This window comes from Tupaia chinensis, unplaced genomic scaffold (assembly GCF_000334495.1).
Source record: "Tupaia chinensis unplaced genomic scaffold, TupChi_1.0 Scaffold149922_1, whole genome shotgun sequence".
Taxonomy (NCBI): Eukaryota; Metazoa; Chordata; class Mammalia; order Scandentia; family Tupaiidae; genus Tupaia; species Tupaia belangeri.
In genome coordinates, this window is record NW_006209766.1 from 1,842,022 (window position 1) to 1,857,758 (window position 15,737).

Here is a 15,737-nt window from a genome sequence, read left to right on the forward strand (position 1 = left end):
GGGCCGGGGGGGGTCTGCCCTCCCCGCCCCCGGCCCCACCTCTCTGCCTGCGGCGGCGGACGCGACTACCGCCGGCGCCCGAGGACACGGTGCAGAACCGGGTGAGGAGCTGCTCGTCCTACTCCAGTTCCCGGCTTCGCTGGGCCGCCCCTGGTCCCGCCCACAAATCCTTGGTCCCGCCCATCAGACCTCACCTAGTCCCCTCTGGTTGCTCCCGGGCCACGCCTCTTGTCCCAGGTCCCGCCCCTTTATCCCGTGCCCCTCCCACTTTTCCTGTCCGAAAGTGTATATATACAGCTGCTGGTATTTCCTGTCTGCTCTGTGCATTAATGCTGCCTGCTGATTTATGGTATATTACCCACTTCGGGCTGCAGGACTCTGGACTAGTGACTCCTGCCCGCCTGTCTGGCAGTACTTCCCATGTCCTGTCATCAAGGTTCAGTCACATTGTCTTGCTTTCTGTTTTCCTGAGATTCCAAGTTCTTTTCTGTTTCCCAACTTTTGTATTTGGTGATTCCTCTGCCTGAGTTTTTACCTGCAGTCTACCTGGTTGGCTCCTTTCCATCCCTCAAGTCTCAGCTTGAATATTCATCCCTACCGTGATGCCTTCCTGAAGTCCAGTCTAAGGCAGACATCCACCTAGTCTCACCCAGGGCCTGTACTTCATAGCCCTTATTTCGTGTATTCTTCAAGTGCATATGAGCTCTTACACTGCGTTTGTGGGAGTATATCAATAGCAAATTCAGAGGCATACTTCTTGAGTTTAAACCTTAATTCTATTCTAGCAGGTTATGAGCTCTTCTGGGCCCCAATTTCCTCATCTGTTAGTGAGAATAATGATGATTTCATCCTGGAAAAAAAATTAAAAGAGAATAATAATGTAGGAATCCCGCACAGGGTGTTTGTGAGGATTAAATGAGCTTAGAAAAAAAAAAAGGTTTTTTTTGGAGAGGCTGTTTGTTTGTTTATTTGCTATAGGGCGCGTGCACTCGCCAGACAGAGAGAGAGAGAGACAGAAAGCGAGAAATCACCCCCCGGGGGGATGGCCTCCCAGGATTGCCATGCTGCAATCCCTTCTTCTCCATTCTCTTGGGATTTTGGGCCTGTATGTACATGCGCCCAAGTGTGAGGTTTTTTTTTGGTTTGTTTGCTTGTTTGTTTGTTTTTGCTATGTGGCGCGTGCGCTCGCCAGAAAGAGACAGAGATACAGAAAGCAAGAAATTACCCCCCAGGGGAATGGCCACGCAGCAATCCCTTCTCCTCCATTCTCCTCTCGGGATCTTGGGCATGCACACAAACACGCCCGGCGTGAGTTTAAGCCACCACATCTGGAACTCAGACCATGGTCAGCTACTTGAGAGTCCAGCGATGTAACCATTACGCCATCTGCTGGTACCAAGCTTAGTTATCTTTAGCATTTAAAACACACCTGGTACATAGCAGGAACTCTTGTTAGTATTAGCTAATGCTGTCATTATTGTTGTGCATTTTAGATAAATGTCATTTATTTATTTTACTTGTTTATCAGCACAGACTCCATCTGGCTTGCAAAAAAACCTAGTCTAAAAATGACCAGTTATACTAATGCTCAGTAACGCTGTCTGATGGAGTGAACAACATGAATATCATGGCTGGATTGTCTGTGGTAGAATCCTTGCCCGGCTCCTGTGTGGGCAACCCCTCTGAACCTCTATTTCCTCATCTGTAGATGAAGATCATGATGATGACAAGTAACTATATCATAGTGTTATTGTGAGCATGAAATAAATCAATACAGGGGCCAGCAGGTGACATAATAGTTAGGGTGCTGGACTCCCATGTGGTTGAACATTCTTTGAGTCCCCCATACAGGAGCTTGACACTTATGCCAGGTGTATGTGCGTGGATGGAGGAAAAGGGATTGTTGCATGGCCATCTCCCCTGAGGAATAATTTCCTCACTTTCTCTCTCTCTGTCTCTCTGGTGAGTGCATGCACTTATAGCAAAAATATCTCCAAAAAATAATTAAGTTTACAAGTAAGTAAATAAAGCAGTACAGTTGTAGGTATTTGAACAGTGCCTGGCTCTGGTAAATGTTCAATAAACATTAACTGTTGTTATCCTTTATTCAGCTTTCAATTCTGAGGTCAAGGACTTGCTTGAGGACCAGCAATTGGCATAATGGCTATGTCAGTGGACTCCCATGTAGTCGACCACGGTTCGAGTCCCGGACCTGGTGGCTTAAATTCACACCAAGCATGTGTGCGTGTGTGCCCAAGATCCAGAGAGAATGGAGGAGAAGGGATTGCAGCATGGCCGTCCCCCCAGGGGGTGATTTCTTGCTTTCTGTCTCTGTCTTTCTGGCAAGCGCATGCGCCCTTTAGCAAAAACCTCTCCAAACAACTAGTTTCTTCAAAATACAAAAATGCCACAATTTTGGGGGCAGCTAGTGACACAGTAGTTGAGGTGGCTGGATCCCACGTGACTGACCCTGCAATTTGAGTCCTGAACCTGAAGCTTGAAAAATATGCTGGGGGGGTGAGGGGGTCAGGTGGTGGCGTGGAGGTTAAGGGCACTGGACTCCCACATGGGCAAATGCGGTTTGAGTCTTGGACCTGGAGGCTTACTTTCTCACTTTCCCTCTCTCTCTTTCTCTCTCATTCTTGCTCTGTCCCTCTAAATAAATATAGTTAAATAAAATAATTCTTTTAAAAAGAAAAAGAACACACACTGGGCCCATGTGCATGTGTACTCAAGAGCCCTGTGGAGGAAGAGATGGAGAAGGGATTACAGCATGATCACCTCCATGAGAGGTGTTTTCTCACTTTCCCTCTCTCTGTCTCTGCAGAGAGCATATGTGCCCTGTAGGGGAGAAAATTAATTAAATTTTTAAAAATCTGATAATACATAAAACATACTCTACATAAATTATTTAATCAACTGTGAATGGAGTCTGGCCCGTTTGATTTATTTTGCTTTGAGTTTTTTATAATATTTTTCAAATTTCTTTCTTTAGTTTTGTTTTAGGACATGTGCGCTAGCCAGAGAGAGAGAGAAGAAGAGGGACCAGCAGATGACATAATGGTTACATCGCTGGACTCTCACGTCAACTGTGGCTCAAATCCTGGACCCAGCAACTTAAAACTCATGCCGGGAATGTGTGCATGTGTGTCCAAAGTCTCAAGAGGAGAATGGAGAAGGGATTGCGGTGTGGCCATCTTCCTGAGGAGTGATTTCTCACTTTCTGTCTCTCCGGTGAGGGCATGCATCCTAAAGCAAAAATCTCTCTCTCCAAAAAAATAAAAAGGAAAGTGAGAAATTACCCACCAGGGGATAGTCACACCACAATCCCTTCTCCTTCAAGCCTCCCCTTAGGGTTTTGGGCATACACACACCTGGTGTAATTTTCCATGAGTCTAGGACAAGAACCATGCAGTCAGCCATGTGGGATCCAGTGCCTTAACCTCCATACTATCTGCTAGCCCCCAATTTTTTTTCCCTTATTCATGATAGAGCCCATGCATGTGTACATGAAAAACAGAGAGAGAGAAATGAGCACCCTCCCCAGGGTCTGGTCATCTACAATCCCTTTCTTGTAGTCCACTGGCTCTTGGGCACTCATGTGTGTGCCCAGTACATTGCAGGCTGACCAGACTAGGATTTTAACCCTGCTGCTATGTGGAATCTGGCTTCTCTCTCTCTCTCTCTTTTTTCTTTTTCTTTTTTTTTTTTAGAGGTTTTTGCTATAGGGCGCTTGTGCTCGCCAGACAGACAGAGAAAGACAGAGAGACAGAAAGCGAGAAATTACCCCGCCAGGGGGATGGCCACGCCGCAATCCTTTCTCCTCCATTCTCCTCCTGGAATCTTGGGCATACACGCACATGCGCCCAGCGCGAGTTTAAGTCACCGGGTCCGGGACGCGAACCGCGGTCGACTACATGGGAATCCAGTGACATAGCCATTACGCCAACTGCTGGTCCCGAATCTGGCTTCTCTTGAATGGCACATTACCACCATGCTACAGAGTTGGCCCAGTTTTTACAGTTTTAAATGTGATTATTCACTTGTTTCTTTACTTGTTGAAACTTGTAGCCTGTAAATTTGATGAAGGAACAGTGTCTACTTTTGCTCGCTGCTGTCTCCCCTATAGGACCAAAAGTGCTGGCTTTAGATCCAGATTGCCTAGGCCTCAATGTCCTTATCTGTGAAATAGGGGTGATAATAATGCCTTCTTCCTTGGGTGGTTGCGGGAATTCATCTTTCATCCATGTAAAAGTTCTTAGAAGGCCAGCCCCATAGCACAGCAGTTAAGCACTGTTTCTTAGGACCTGGATCCCACACAGCTGACTGTGGTTTGAACTCTGACTTGAAAGACATGCTGGATATGTGTGCGTGCATACTCAAAATCCTGACAGGAAGAAGGAATGGAGGGAAAAGGATTGTAGTGGGACCATGCCCATTGGGGGCATTTTATCTTTCTTTTCTGGTGAGTACACATGTACCACTGGCAATTAAAAAAAAAGTACTGGGGCTAGCAGGTGACATGGTGGTTAAGGTGCTGGACTCCCACATGGCTGGCTGTGGTTCAAGTTCTGGACCTGGTGGCTTGCTTTCTTACCTTCCCTCTAGTGAGCACACATGCCCTATAGCAAACTTTTAAAATAATGAAAAAATATGAGGCTAGCAGGTGGCATGGTGGTTAAGGTGTTGGACTCCCACATGGCCAACCTCAGTTCAAGTCCCAGGACCTGGTGTCTTGCTTTCTCACTTTTCCTCTCTCTCTCTCTGTCCCTCTCTGGTCAAATAAAATTAATTAATAAAGTTAAATAAAATAATTCTAAAAAATTAATTAATTTAAAAATATTTAAAATAATAATAAATCCTTTTTTTTTTTTTGTAGAGGTTTTGGCTACAGGGCACGTGCACTTACCAGAGAGACAGAGAGAGATAGAGAGACAGAAAGCAAGAAATCACTCCCCAGGGGGGATGACCACACCGCAATCCCTTCTCCTCCATTCTCTTCTCAGGATTTTGGGCACGCATGCACAAGTGCCCGGCATGAGTTTAAGCCACCAGGTCTGGGACTCAAATCATGGTCGACTACATGGGAATCCAGCAACATAGCCATCACGCTAACTGCTGGTCCCAAGAAGGATTTTTGATGTAGAGCACGTGTGCTCACTAGAGAGACAGAAAGTGAGAAATCACCCTCCAGGGAGGATGGCCATGCCACAGCTCCTTCTCTTTAATTCTCCTTTCGGGGTTTTGGGCACACGCACACCCAGCCTGAGTTTCAAGACAGCAGGTCTGGGACTCAAACCACAGTCACCATGTGGAAATCCAGCCATGTAACCATTATACCACCTGCTGGTCCCTAAGTAAATATTTTTTTCTAAAAAAGTACTTAGAAACTTATTCAAAGGTCACCTTTTTTTTTTTCCCCCAGGGGTTTTTGCTATAGGGTGCATGCGCTTGCCAGAAAGACAAACAGAAACAGAGACAGAAAGCCACCATAATCCCTTCTCTGTTCTCCTCTTGGGATCTTGGGCATGCATGCACACACGCCCGGCGTTAGTTTAAGCCACCAGGTCTGGGACTCAAACCATGGTCGACTACATGGGAGCCTAGTTAGCGTAATGGCTATGTCGCTGGATTCCCATGTAGTCAACCGCGGTTCGCGTCCCGGACCCGGTGGCTTAAACTCGCGCTGGGCGCATATGCGTGTGTGCCCAAGATTCCAGGAGGAGAATGGAGGAGAAAGGATTGCGGCGTGGCCATCCCCCTGGGGGGGTAATTTCTCGCTTTCTGTCTCTCTGTCTTTCTCTGTCTGTCTGGTGAGCACAAGCGCCCTATAGCAACCAACTGCTGGTCCCAAAGGTCACTTCCTTGCTTCTGTATTTTTCCGCTTCTCTTGTCCTCCTAACCTCCTGTCTTGCTTTATTTTTTTTTAATTGCTCTTATCTTTACCTATCATTTAATTTACATATTTCTTCTGTTCCGTTTCCATTCCTCCATCCCCTGCACCACCAGAACATGAGCCAGGAAGGCAAAGTTTTTATCGGGCTTCCTTACCATTCTATGTCCTTCACCTTCCAGGCCCTGGCCCTATGCATTTGTCAAGGAATGTTGAGAAGAATAAATGGTGGCTCCTGGCCGGTAGCCTGACTACAACAGCTCAGTGGGGTGTGTGTGCATTAAATGCAGCAGGAACTGAGTGGGTGGCCAAGGCGACCTTGCCATGTGGGACCTGTGGGGGCAGGTGCTTCTGACTTGGGCCTTCTCTTTGCAGGTGTCACTCGAGAAGGTGCTTGGCATCACAGCCCAGAACAGTAGTGGCCTAACCTGTGACCCTAGCACAGGCCACGTGGCCTACCTGGCAGGGTAAGTGAATGGTTGGCATTCCTTAGCATTGCTAGGGAACTTGGAGCCGGAAGTCCTCAGTGAATCTTTCTGGGCCTCTTCTTTCCCATGTGTAGAATGTGGATAATGCCTACCTCCGAGGGCCGTGGAGAGGACTCACAGGCTCATCTGCGTCTAGTATAGTGCCTGGCATATAGTGAGCACTAATTTTTTTTTTTTTTGAGAGGTTTTTGCTATAGGGCGCGTGCGCTCGCCAGATAGACAGAGACACAGAAAGTGAGAAATCACCGCCCAAAGGGGATGGCCATGCCGCAATCCCTTCTCCATTCTCCTCTCGGGATCTTGGGCATGCACACACATGCGCCCAGCGTGAGTTTAAACCACCGGGTCCGGGATGCGAATCACTGTCGGCTACATGGGAGTTCAGCGACATAGCTATTACGCTAACTGCTGGTCCCCTGTGCACTAAATTTTGACTACGGGTGGGAGGTGGCAGCAATTCTGGGAGAGAGAGGTGGTTAGAACCCAAACTGCGGTGCTAGATAACCTGGTCTTGTGTCCCAGCTTTATCATTCATGCCCTTCTCTGACCCTGTATGTATTCCTCTATAAAACAGAGCTAGTGATACCTTCTGCTTGGGGAGTTGAGAGGACTGGAGTAGATTCCACAAACACTGATCTAGCCTAGCACTGTTCTGGGCACTGAAGGGATCCCCAGCAAGGCAGCAAGACAGACCCCTAGTAAGTCCCACTGAACAGTAGCCATTAGTGAGTCTTCGGGCAGCAGTCCAAGATAGAGGACAGAGGTGGAATTTTGACTCTGACAGGAGTGGAGTCACATAGCTGCTGCATCCCTGACCTGCTAGGTCACCTGGACAAAGGACTTCTCTCTGGCCTTCAGTTTCCTCATCTATGAAATGGGCCCAAGGAGACCTGACCCCAGCTGGCAGTTCTGAGGGTTTAAAGAGGTTTAGCTGAGAGCCTACCAGAATAGTCTTCGTGGAGGAAGTGACAATATCTATTTAAGAATATACATAATGGGGGGCCCAGCAGGTGGTGTGGTGGTTAAGGGCGCTGGACTCCCACATGGCTGACCACAGTTCAAGTCCTAGACCTGGTGTCTTGCTTTCTCACTTTCTATCTCTCGCTTTCTCTCATTCTGTACCTCTCTGGTCAAATTAAAATAAAGAAATTAAATAATTTTTTAATTAAAAATAAAGCCGATTGGTAAACTATTAAATGCATATAAAACTAAAAAAAAATTAAAAAAAAGAATATACATAATGGGACCAGCAGGTGGCATAGTGTTTGAGTGTTGGGCTCCACACGGCCAACCACAATTTGAGTCCCTGACCTGGTGGCTTGCTTTCTTACTTTCCCCCTCTCTCTCTCTCTCTCTGATGAGTACATGTGCCCTTTGCACAATTTAAAAATAATAAGAAAGAAAATTATTATTGCTTTTTTTTTTTTTAGAAAAGAGTATGCATAATGTAGAGGCCAGCAGGTGGTGTAGTGGTTACAACTCTAGGCTCCCACATGGCTGACTGCGGTTCAAGCTCCAGACCCAGTAGCTTGAAAATCACACTGGCACATGTGTGTATGTGCCCCCAATCCTGATAGGAGACTGCAGGAGAAAGGATTACGGCAGGAGAAAGGATTGCAGCATGGCCGTCTCCCTGAGGGCTGATTTCTCACTTTTCCCTCCCTCTCCCTCTGGCAAGTGCACACACCCTAAAAATCTTTTTTTTTTTTTTCTTTTTCTTTTTTTGGAGAGGTTTTTGCTATAGGGCACGTGCGCTCACCAGAAAGACAGAGAGAGACAGAGAGACAGAAAGCGAGAAATCAGCCCCCAGGAGGGATGACCTGGCCACAATCCCTTCTCCTCCTTTTCCTCTCGGGATCTTGGGCACGCACACACATGTGCCCGGGCCCAGCGTGAGTTTAAGCCACCGGGTCCGGGACTCGAACCACGGTTGACTACATGGGAGTCCAGTGACATAGCCACTACACTAACTGCTGGTCTCTGGTAAAAAAAAATCTTAATAAAGAAAAAAATAGTAATTTTAAGTGCTCCAGAATTCTCAGCATAAATACCTGGAAGAAGAGGAGGCCACAAAGAAAATCTTGTGTTTAAAGGGTGACTTGTTTATGTGTGGGCTTTTCTGTTGGGAATAGAATCACCTGTGGACTCCAGTACTCCCCCCAGTTTAGGCTTATTTTCTTCTTTCTCCTCAGCTGTGTGGTGGTGATTTTGAACCCCAAGGAGAACAAGCAGCAGCACATCTGTAATACTGCCAGGTAGGCGGGGCCTGGGCCTCCAGAGGGATGGGACCTGGGTCTTGGTCCCTCCCCCTTTCCTCACATAGCTTGGAAATTCTTGTGGGTAGATCACCCGCTCCTTCCCTGACCTGTCAGTTCAGCAGCACTCACCAAGGGTCTGCTATATGCCCAGGGCTACTCCAGGTGCTGGGGACAGAGTGGTGAACAAGAGACAAGACTCTCTGCTCTCTAGCTGAGAGCCCACTAGGGAGGCCGACTAACACCCAGTCAGCACATTACTAGCTGATCCTGATTAGTTCCAAGCAGGAAATGATGGGGATATGTTAGGATAGGCTTGTGGGCAGAGAATGGAGGGAAAGCTGTATCAGAGGGCTCAACAAGGTCTCCAGTGAAAAGGGGGCGAGCCATGTGAAGGTGAGGAGAGTACTCCAGGCAGGGGCAACGCAAGCGCAAAAGCTTAAGAACCCCTGATGGCTTGAGGAGCAGCCAAGAATCCAAGTGTTGGGAGTAGGGCAGGAGGTGAGGCTGCAACAGGCAGGAGCCACACCATGTGGGCCTCGTGAGCCTTGAGGGGCTGCGTTTCATATTAAATGTAAAGAGAAGCCATCAGAGAGTATTCTCAGGCCGGGGATATGCTTTCCACTCCCCCAGGCCCCAGCATGCTCTCCTTTCCCTGCTCTGCAGCTCTCCACAGAATGTGATCCTTTGTGAAATGCTGTCTAGTTTCCTCCTTGACGATATCCTGGTCTGTCTCCCTCCTGCAGTGTGAGCTCTCTGAGGGCAGGGACCTTCTCTCAGTTCATTCCAGTGTCTCTAGCATTTAGAGCAGTGACTGGCACATTGGTGGCACTTGCTGTTTCCTGAACAACTGAATGAATGAATGAACGTGGTTAGGGTTTTAGAAAAATCTTCTTCCAGCTGCAAGTTTACTGGGGAAGACCCTTGGCCATGAGCGGGCCCAGATTGGAACCCTCTGCTTTGGGGCTGATGAATCACTGTTGGCTTGGGTGAATAGTCCCAGTAGGCCTCTGACCTCTGGGAGGCAGCCTCCATCACTCCAGACATAGCTCAGTCTCAGCAGCTTCAGCAGCTTCTCCAGGTAGACATATCAGTGTGGCTTTTCTCCCTCCACTGCAGTCCCTAAGATGTGGTCCTTGAACTATAGCCGGTCCCTCTTATTTGGCAGATAGAGATTCCTTTGTAGAGGTGGCTTTTTGGACAGAGCTGGGTTTTAATCCTGGCTCAAGTGTTTATCAGTTGAGAGACTTTGTTCTGAGCCTTGTACTTCTCTGGAAATGAAATCCCTGCCTCCAGTTGTAAGAGCATCCTCAAGGCAACACTCACATGCCAGTAGCATACAGACTATATTTTTTTACTTATTTATTATTTTTATTTTTAGGTTTTTGCCATAGGACCCATTTGCTTGCTGGAGAGATACAGAGACAGAGAAAAAGAAAGTGAAAAATCACCCTCTCAGGGGAGATGGCTGTGCTGTAGTCCCTTTTCCTCCATTCTTCTCCTGGGATGTTGGGCATGCATGCACACATGTTGGCATGATTTTCAAGCCACCAAGTCTGGGACTTGAACTGCAGTTGGCAGTTCGAGTTGGGAGTCCAGCGTCTTTTTTATTATTATTATTTATTTACATTTATTCATTGTACATCATTACAACATACAAAATGAGATTTTTTTTTCATCCAGAATACACTGTATATTGCTGTCAAGGATATTACCATACATGTTATCATCAACAAATAATTTTTCATTTCTTGTTTCTTTTTTTTTTTTATGTTTGCAGGTTTTATTTATTTATTTATTTTTATTTATTTTTTAAAATACTTATTTATTTTATTTTATTTATTCATTCATTTATTTTTTTCTTTGACCAGAGACAGAGGGTTAGAGGGAGGAACACAAATACCATGCATGTTAGTCAAGACAAGGATATTACTATATATTATACTTAGCTAAGAGCTTCTTATTTTTTGTCAACTAAGCATACTTTTGCCCCTTCTTTCCTTCCCCTTTCCCCTCCTTCCCTCCCTTCCATATTAATTTTTTTTTTTTCACATTTTAATGATTCACAAAATATCTTAATTATGGGAACCAGCAGTTAGCGTAATGCCTATGTAGCTGGACTACCATGTGGTCAACCACGGTTCGCGTCCCGGACCCGGTGGCTTAAAACTCACGCCAGGCGCGTGCGTGTGTGCCAAAGATCCCGAGAGGAGAATGGAGGAGAAGGGACTGCGGTGTGACCATCCCCTCTGAAGAGTGATTTCTTGCTTTCAATCTCTATGTCTCTCTCTGTCTGTCGAGCGCACGCGCCCTATAGCGAAAACCTCTCCAAAAAAAAAAAGATCTTAATTAATCTAAATGCTTCCAATAGCAAGTGCAGTTGATATATACATATCTATGAACACATGTCTGACTTTAGGCATAAAGCTCAGTGAGTAGAATAACCAGACTATAAAGTAGCACCTAACTGGGGCTGTATAGCTTACTACAGTCATTAAATAAGTATTTTTTATGCATTTTTTTTTAATTTCAAGAAAAATAGTTTTAGTTTTAATATATCAAAATCAAAAAATGTTAAGAGAAATTTGCTTAAGGCTTAAAGCCAGGAGAAAGGCTAGGATTCATTTCAAACTGTAGGTATATGAACCTATCAATAGTTCAAGAGAAGACAAAAATCCCAAAATCTATAAAACAAAACTTAGAAGAAAATTAGTAATGTTTTAGTCAAAAGTCATAAAATTCTATTTCACCAGTTCAGTCTCATGTAATTAATCTCTCTTCTGTTGAATTTGCAGTGCTACTGTGGCCTGATCTATCTGTTTAAATTTTGGAAATTACCATTCAACATTATTATTGATCTTTCCAGACTTGTCTCTACCATTAAGTTGGCCATTCTCTTGACTGTTTTTTTTGTTGTTGTTGTTGTTGTTTTTGTTTTGTTTTGTTTTGTTTTTTGTACTCTTATTTCTGTGTGTCTGACTTTAGTTTTTGTGGTATAGCACTCCCTTCAGAACTTTCTGGAGAGCTGGTCTGGTGTTGGTAAATTCTTTCAGGTTTTGTTTATCTGAGAATATTTTTGTCTTTTCTTCCCATATAAAGGATTATCTTGCTGGGTTCAGTATTCTTGGTTGACATTGTTTTTCACTTAACACTTTGAATATATTTTCCCATTCTTTCCTTGCTTACACTGTTTCCAGTGAGACTTTTGCCCGTTGGCCTGATGGGATATCCTTTGAAAGTAACTTGACATTTTTCTTTTGCCAATTTTAGTATCCTGTGGTTTTGACCAATCTGGCTATGATGTGCCTTGGAGAAGATATTCTTGGTTTGATTCTATGTGGGGTCCTTTGTATTCCTTGGGTCTGGATATTTGAATGCCTCTCTAGGTTTGGAAAATTTTCTTCCAGGATTTCATGGAACAGATTATCAGTGCCTTTATTAGTTTCTTCACCTTCTGGGATACTGATTATCTGGATGTTTGGGCATTTAATGGTATCCAGCATTTCTTGTATATTATTCTAATTTCGGAGGGGGGGTGCATTTTCTCAGTCATTTTGGTGAATTTTTCTAGGTCAGAGGTTCTGTCTCCTACATTTGAGATTCGATTTTCTACATGATCTAACCTGCTTTTAAATACTTTTAAGGGAGGTTTTGATTTCCTGTATTACAGCTTTCATCTCTAGCAATTCCATTTGATTCTTTTTTAAGGAGCATATTCCCTCTTTCAGATCCTACAAGAACTTCCTCACCTCCTGGAACTCGTCATGGAACTCGTCGTCTCTTTCCCCCTTCATCTTTTGGAGTTTGTTGTCTCTCCTCTCTTGCATCTCTGTTAGGTTTGTCACTATAAATATTATCAATTCTTTATCTGACATTTCCTTGAGTTCCTTTGTATTGTCTATGGAGGATGAGAAGTTATTCTTTTCCCTTGGGGGAGAGATATTTTCTTGGCTTCTCATATTTCTTGTGCCTTTGTGGTGGTTTCTGGTCATCTGATGGATTATACATCTTTTCCTAATTTTTGGAGTTAAATCTGAGCATTCAGAGGTGTACAGGAGGTGTTCTGTAATCTCTCTGAAGTTACACTTTTCTCCTTTTATGCAGCAGATTCCGTGGGAATTGAGGATTACTTTGACTCTGCTAGATCTAGTCCCTGAAAGGGGCTGCTCAGAGCTCAAATGTAGATGGCTTGCAATCGGCCTGTCCTACCAGCTGTTAGGGTCAGGAGGGTGAAGTCTGGGCAGAGAATCTTCAGTTCAGGAATCCAGCTTCTTAACCACCATGCCACCTGCTGGCCCAAATTTTAAACTTTTTAAATGGAAGTGATTTCAGACTTATAAGAATAGTATAAAAGATTCCTGTATTCTTTTCATTCATATTTCCCAAATGTTAATATTTTGCCACATTTGCTTTACCGTATTTTTTCTGAACTATTTGAGATGAACTGTTTTTTCTGAACTAGTTGAGCATAAGCTGTAGATGTTTTACCCCTGTATCTCTTAAGACTATAGTGTGTATTTCTTTTTTAAAAAATTTATTTATTTATATTCATTCACGGTACATCAATACAGTATACAAAACAAGATTTTTTTATCTAGAATACATTGTATATTGGCTGAATCAAGGATATAACCATACATGTTATCATCAACAAATCATTTTCTATTTCTCTTTCCTTATATATTTTGCTTTTCTTCCCCCCTCTTGATTCTCTACCTCCCCCACTCTGCCAATTTCCTCCTTCCTCCCACACTGTCTCTGGTATCTACAGTTGTTTTCCATGCCTTTTCCCCCCACATTTTATTGATTCATTACAGATCTTAATTAATTTAAAAACTTTAAATAGCAAGCAAAACTGATATATACACATCTATGAACATATTATAGTGCGTATTTCTTACAAAAAAAGATTATGGTATAATCCTTGAAAACCACTGTATAGCCAACAAAACTCAGGAAATTAAAATTAGCACATTGGCTGGGACCAGCAGGTGGCATGGAAGTTAAGACAGCTGGATCCCACATGGCCAACTATGCAGTTGAGTCCCAGACTCGGCAGTTTGAAAAACACATTGCATGGGGACCAGAGGGGGCGTGATGTAACCATCACATGCTGGACACTCCCACATGGCCGACCATGGTTTGAGTCCCAGACCTGGTGGCTTGCTTGCTCTCTCTCTCTCTCTCTCTCTCGTCAAATGAAAATAAATGAATGAATAAATAAAATTAAATAAAATAATTTAAAAAAAAAGGAAAAACACATTGCGCATGTGTACTTGAGTGCCCAAAATTCCAAGAGAATGGAAAAGGGATTTTGGCGTGGCAATCCCCATGAGAACGTAATTTCTCACTTTTTCTCTCTCTTGTGAGTGCATGTGCCCTATATCAAAAACTCAGTATACACACACACACACATACACACACACACACACATACACACACACACACACACATACACACACACATAAAATGGGTACATTGGGCCAGCTCTATGGCTGGGGATTAAGGCAGCTAGATCTCACATGACCAACCACACAGTTCAAGTCTCAGACCTAGTGGCTTGAGAAACACACCGGTTGCAAGTGCACACATGCCCAAACTTCTGAAAGGGGGGAAAGATGGGGGAGAAGGGATTCCAACTTGACCGTTCTCATGGTGGAGTGCTTTCTCCTCTCTCTCCCTGTGTTTTCTCTCTCTGGCAAGTGCACATTCCCTCTGTTGATACATACATATATGCATATATCACAGGCCAGCCCTATGGCCTGGTAGCTAAAGGAGTTGGATCCCACATGGCTTTCCATGGTTCGAATCCCAGCCCCAGTGGCTTGAAAAAACATGACAGGCACATGTGCATGTGTTTCCAAAATCTCAACAGGATGGAGAAATGGAGGAGAAGGGATTTCTGTGTGAGACATCCCCACCTTGGAGGGTGCTTTCTCCCTCTCCATCTCCCACTCCCTCTCTCTCTGTCTCCTCATTTCGCTCTGGTGGATGCATGTACTCTGTCACTTCAAAAACAAGAGAGTGGAGAGAGAGAGAGAAAAAAAAAAAAAACACAATCAGAACAGTGAGTCTTTTTGCAGAAAACATGCAAACATTGATTCTTTGTGCAGGCTAGCTAGGGGTATCAGAAAGAAACATTTGGATCGTTTGCAGGTTTTCTAGAACTTGGTGAGTGTTGAGCAGTGGAGCCTGTGCGGCAGACTATCTCAGTGTGATGCCTGCAGGTCCTCCCATCAGCACCGCTGCCTTAGTTAGGCCAAGTCTGTTCTATTTCTAGCGTTTGACCTTCTCAGGATTACAGGGCGGGTAGGGTAAAGACCCACCCTCAGTTCTGCAGAGGGAGAAGAAAGTGGGGTCTCTATTACAGTGCCCACCCCACTTGGGTTTGGCATTCTAGGGAGGAAGGGGCCTTTGCCCAGCCCATTTTCCTGTGAGCTGGGCTGGGCATACAGGCAGCTCTGGGTCTGTGGGAGCTGCCCAGGCTCACTTCTCTTGGCCTTTTCTGAGGCTTGGAAGCCAGGAGTGGGCAGATTTCTCTGTGAGCACAGCCAGGCTGGGGTCCAACTGGCTTCATCTGCGACTGAACCAGGATCGACTACTTTCTTTGTCCGCAGGAAGTCTCTGAGTGCTCTGGCCTTCTCCCCGGATGGGAAGTACATAGTGACGGGGGAGGTGAGTCACAATCACAATCGAGCAGGTGGGGAGGGTCTTGAAGGCCTCCCGCTGCTCATAGTACGCCTAGGAGTTGCTGGAATTATTCCTTCCTGGGCCAGAAAAGCTCCATGGCAGATGGGGGAGATGGGTCTTGGGTGCACTCTGTGACAGTGCCCTCTCTAGCCCTGACAGCCCCTCTAGCCCTCCTGGAATGGAGCCCTGCAGCAGTAACCACTCCACCTTCCCCAGAACGGGCACAGGCCTGCCGTGCGCATCTGGGACGTGGAGGAGAAAAGTCAGGTGGCGGAGATGCTGGGCCACAAGTATGGTGTGGCCTGTGTGGCCTTCTCACCCAACATGAAACACATCGTGTCCATGGGCTACCAGCATGACATGGTCCTCAACGTCTGGGACTGGAAGGTGAGAGCCGGTCAGTGGCATCTG

General features: G+C 45.2%; 1 protein-coding gene across 1 annotated transcript in view; it reads left to right on the forward strand.

Annotated features, from left to right (window-relative positions):
- WDR62 (WD repeat domain 62) overlaps window positions 1–15,737 on the forward strand; it is a 63,951-nt gene that overhangs the window by 348 nt on the left and 47,866 nt on the right. Inside the window, exons 2-6 of the mRNA XM_006171685.3 lie at window positions 19–101; window positions 6,269–6,360; window positions 8,574–8,636; window positions 15,254–15,311; window positions 15,543–15,713. Of these exons, the coding sequence (XP_006171747.1) occupies window positions 19–101; window positions 6,269–6,360; window positions 8,574–8,636; window positions 15,254–15,311; window positions 15,543–15,713 (467 nt within the window). The remainder of the gene's footprint in view (window positions 1–18; window positions 102–6,268; window positions 6,361–8,573; window positions 8,637–15,253; window positions 15,312–15,542; window positions 15,714–15,737) is intronic.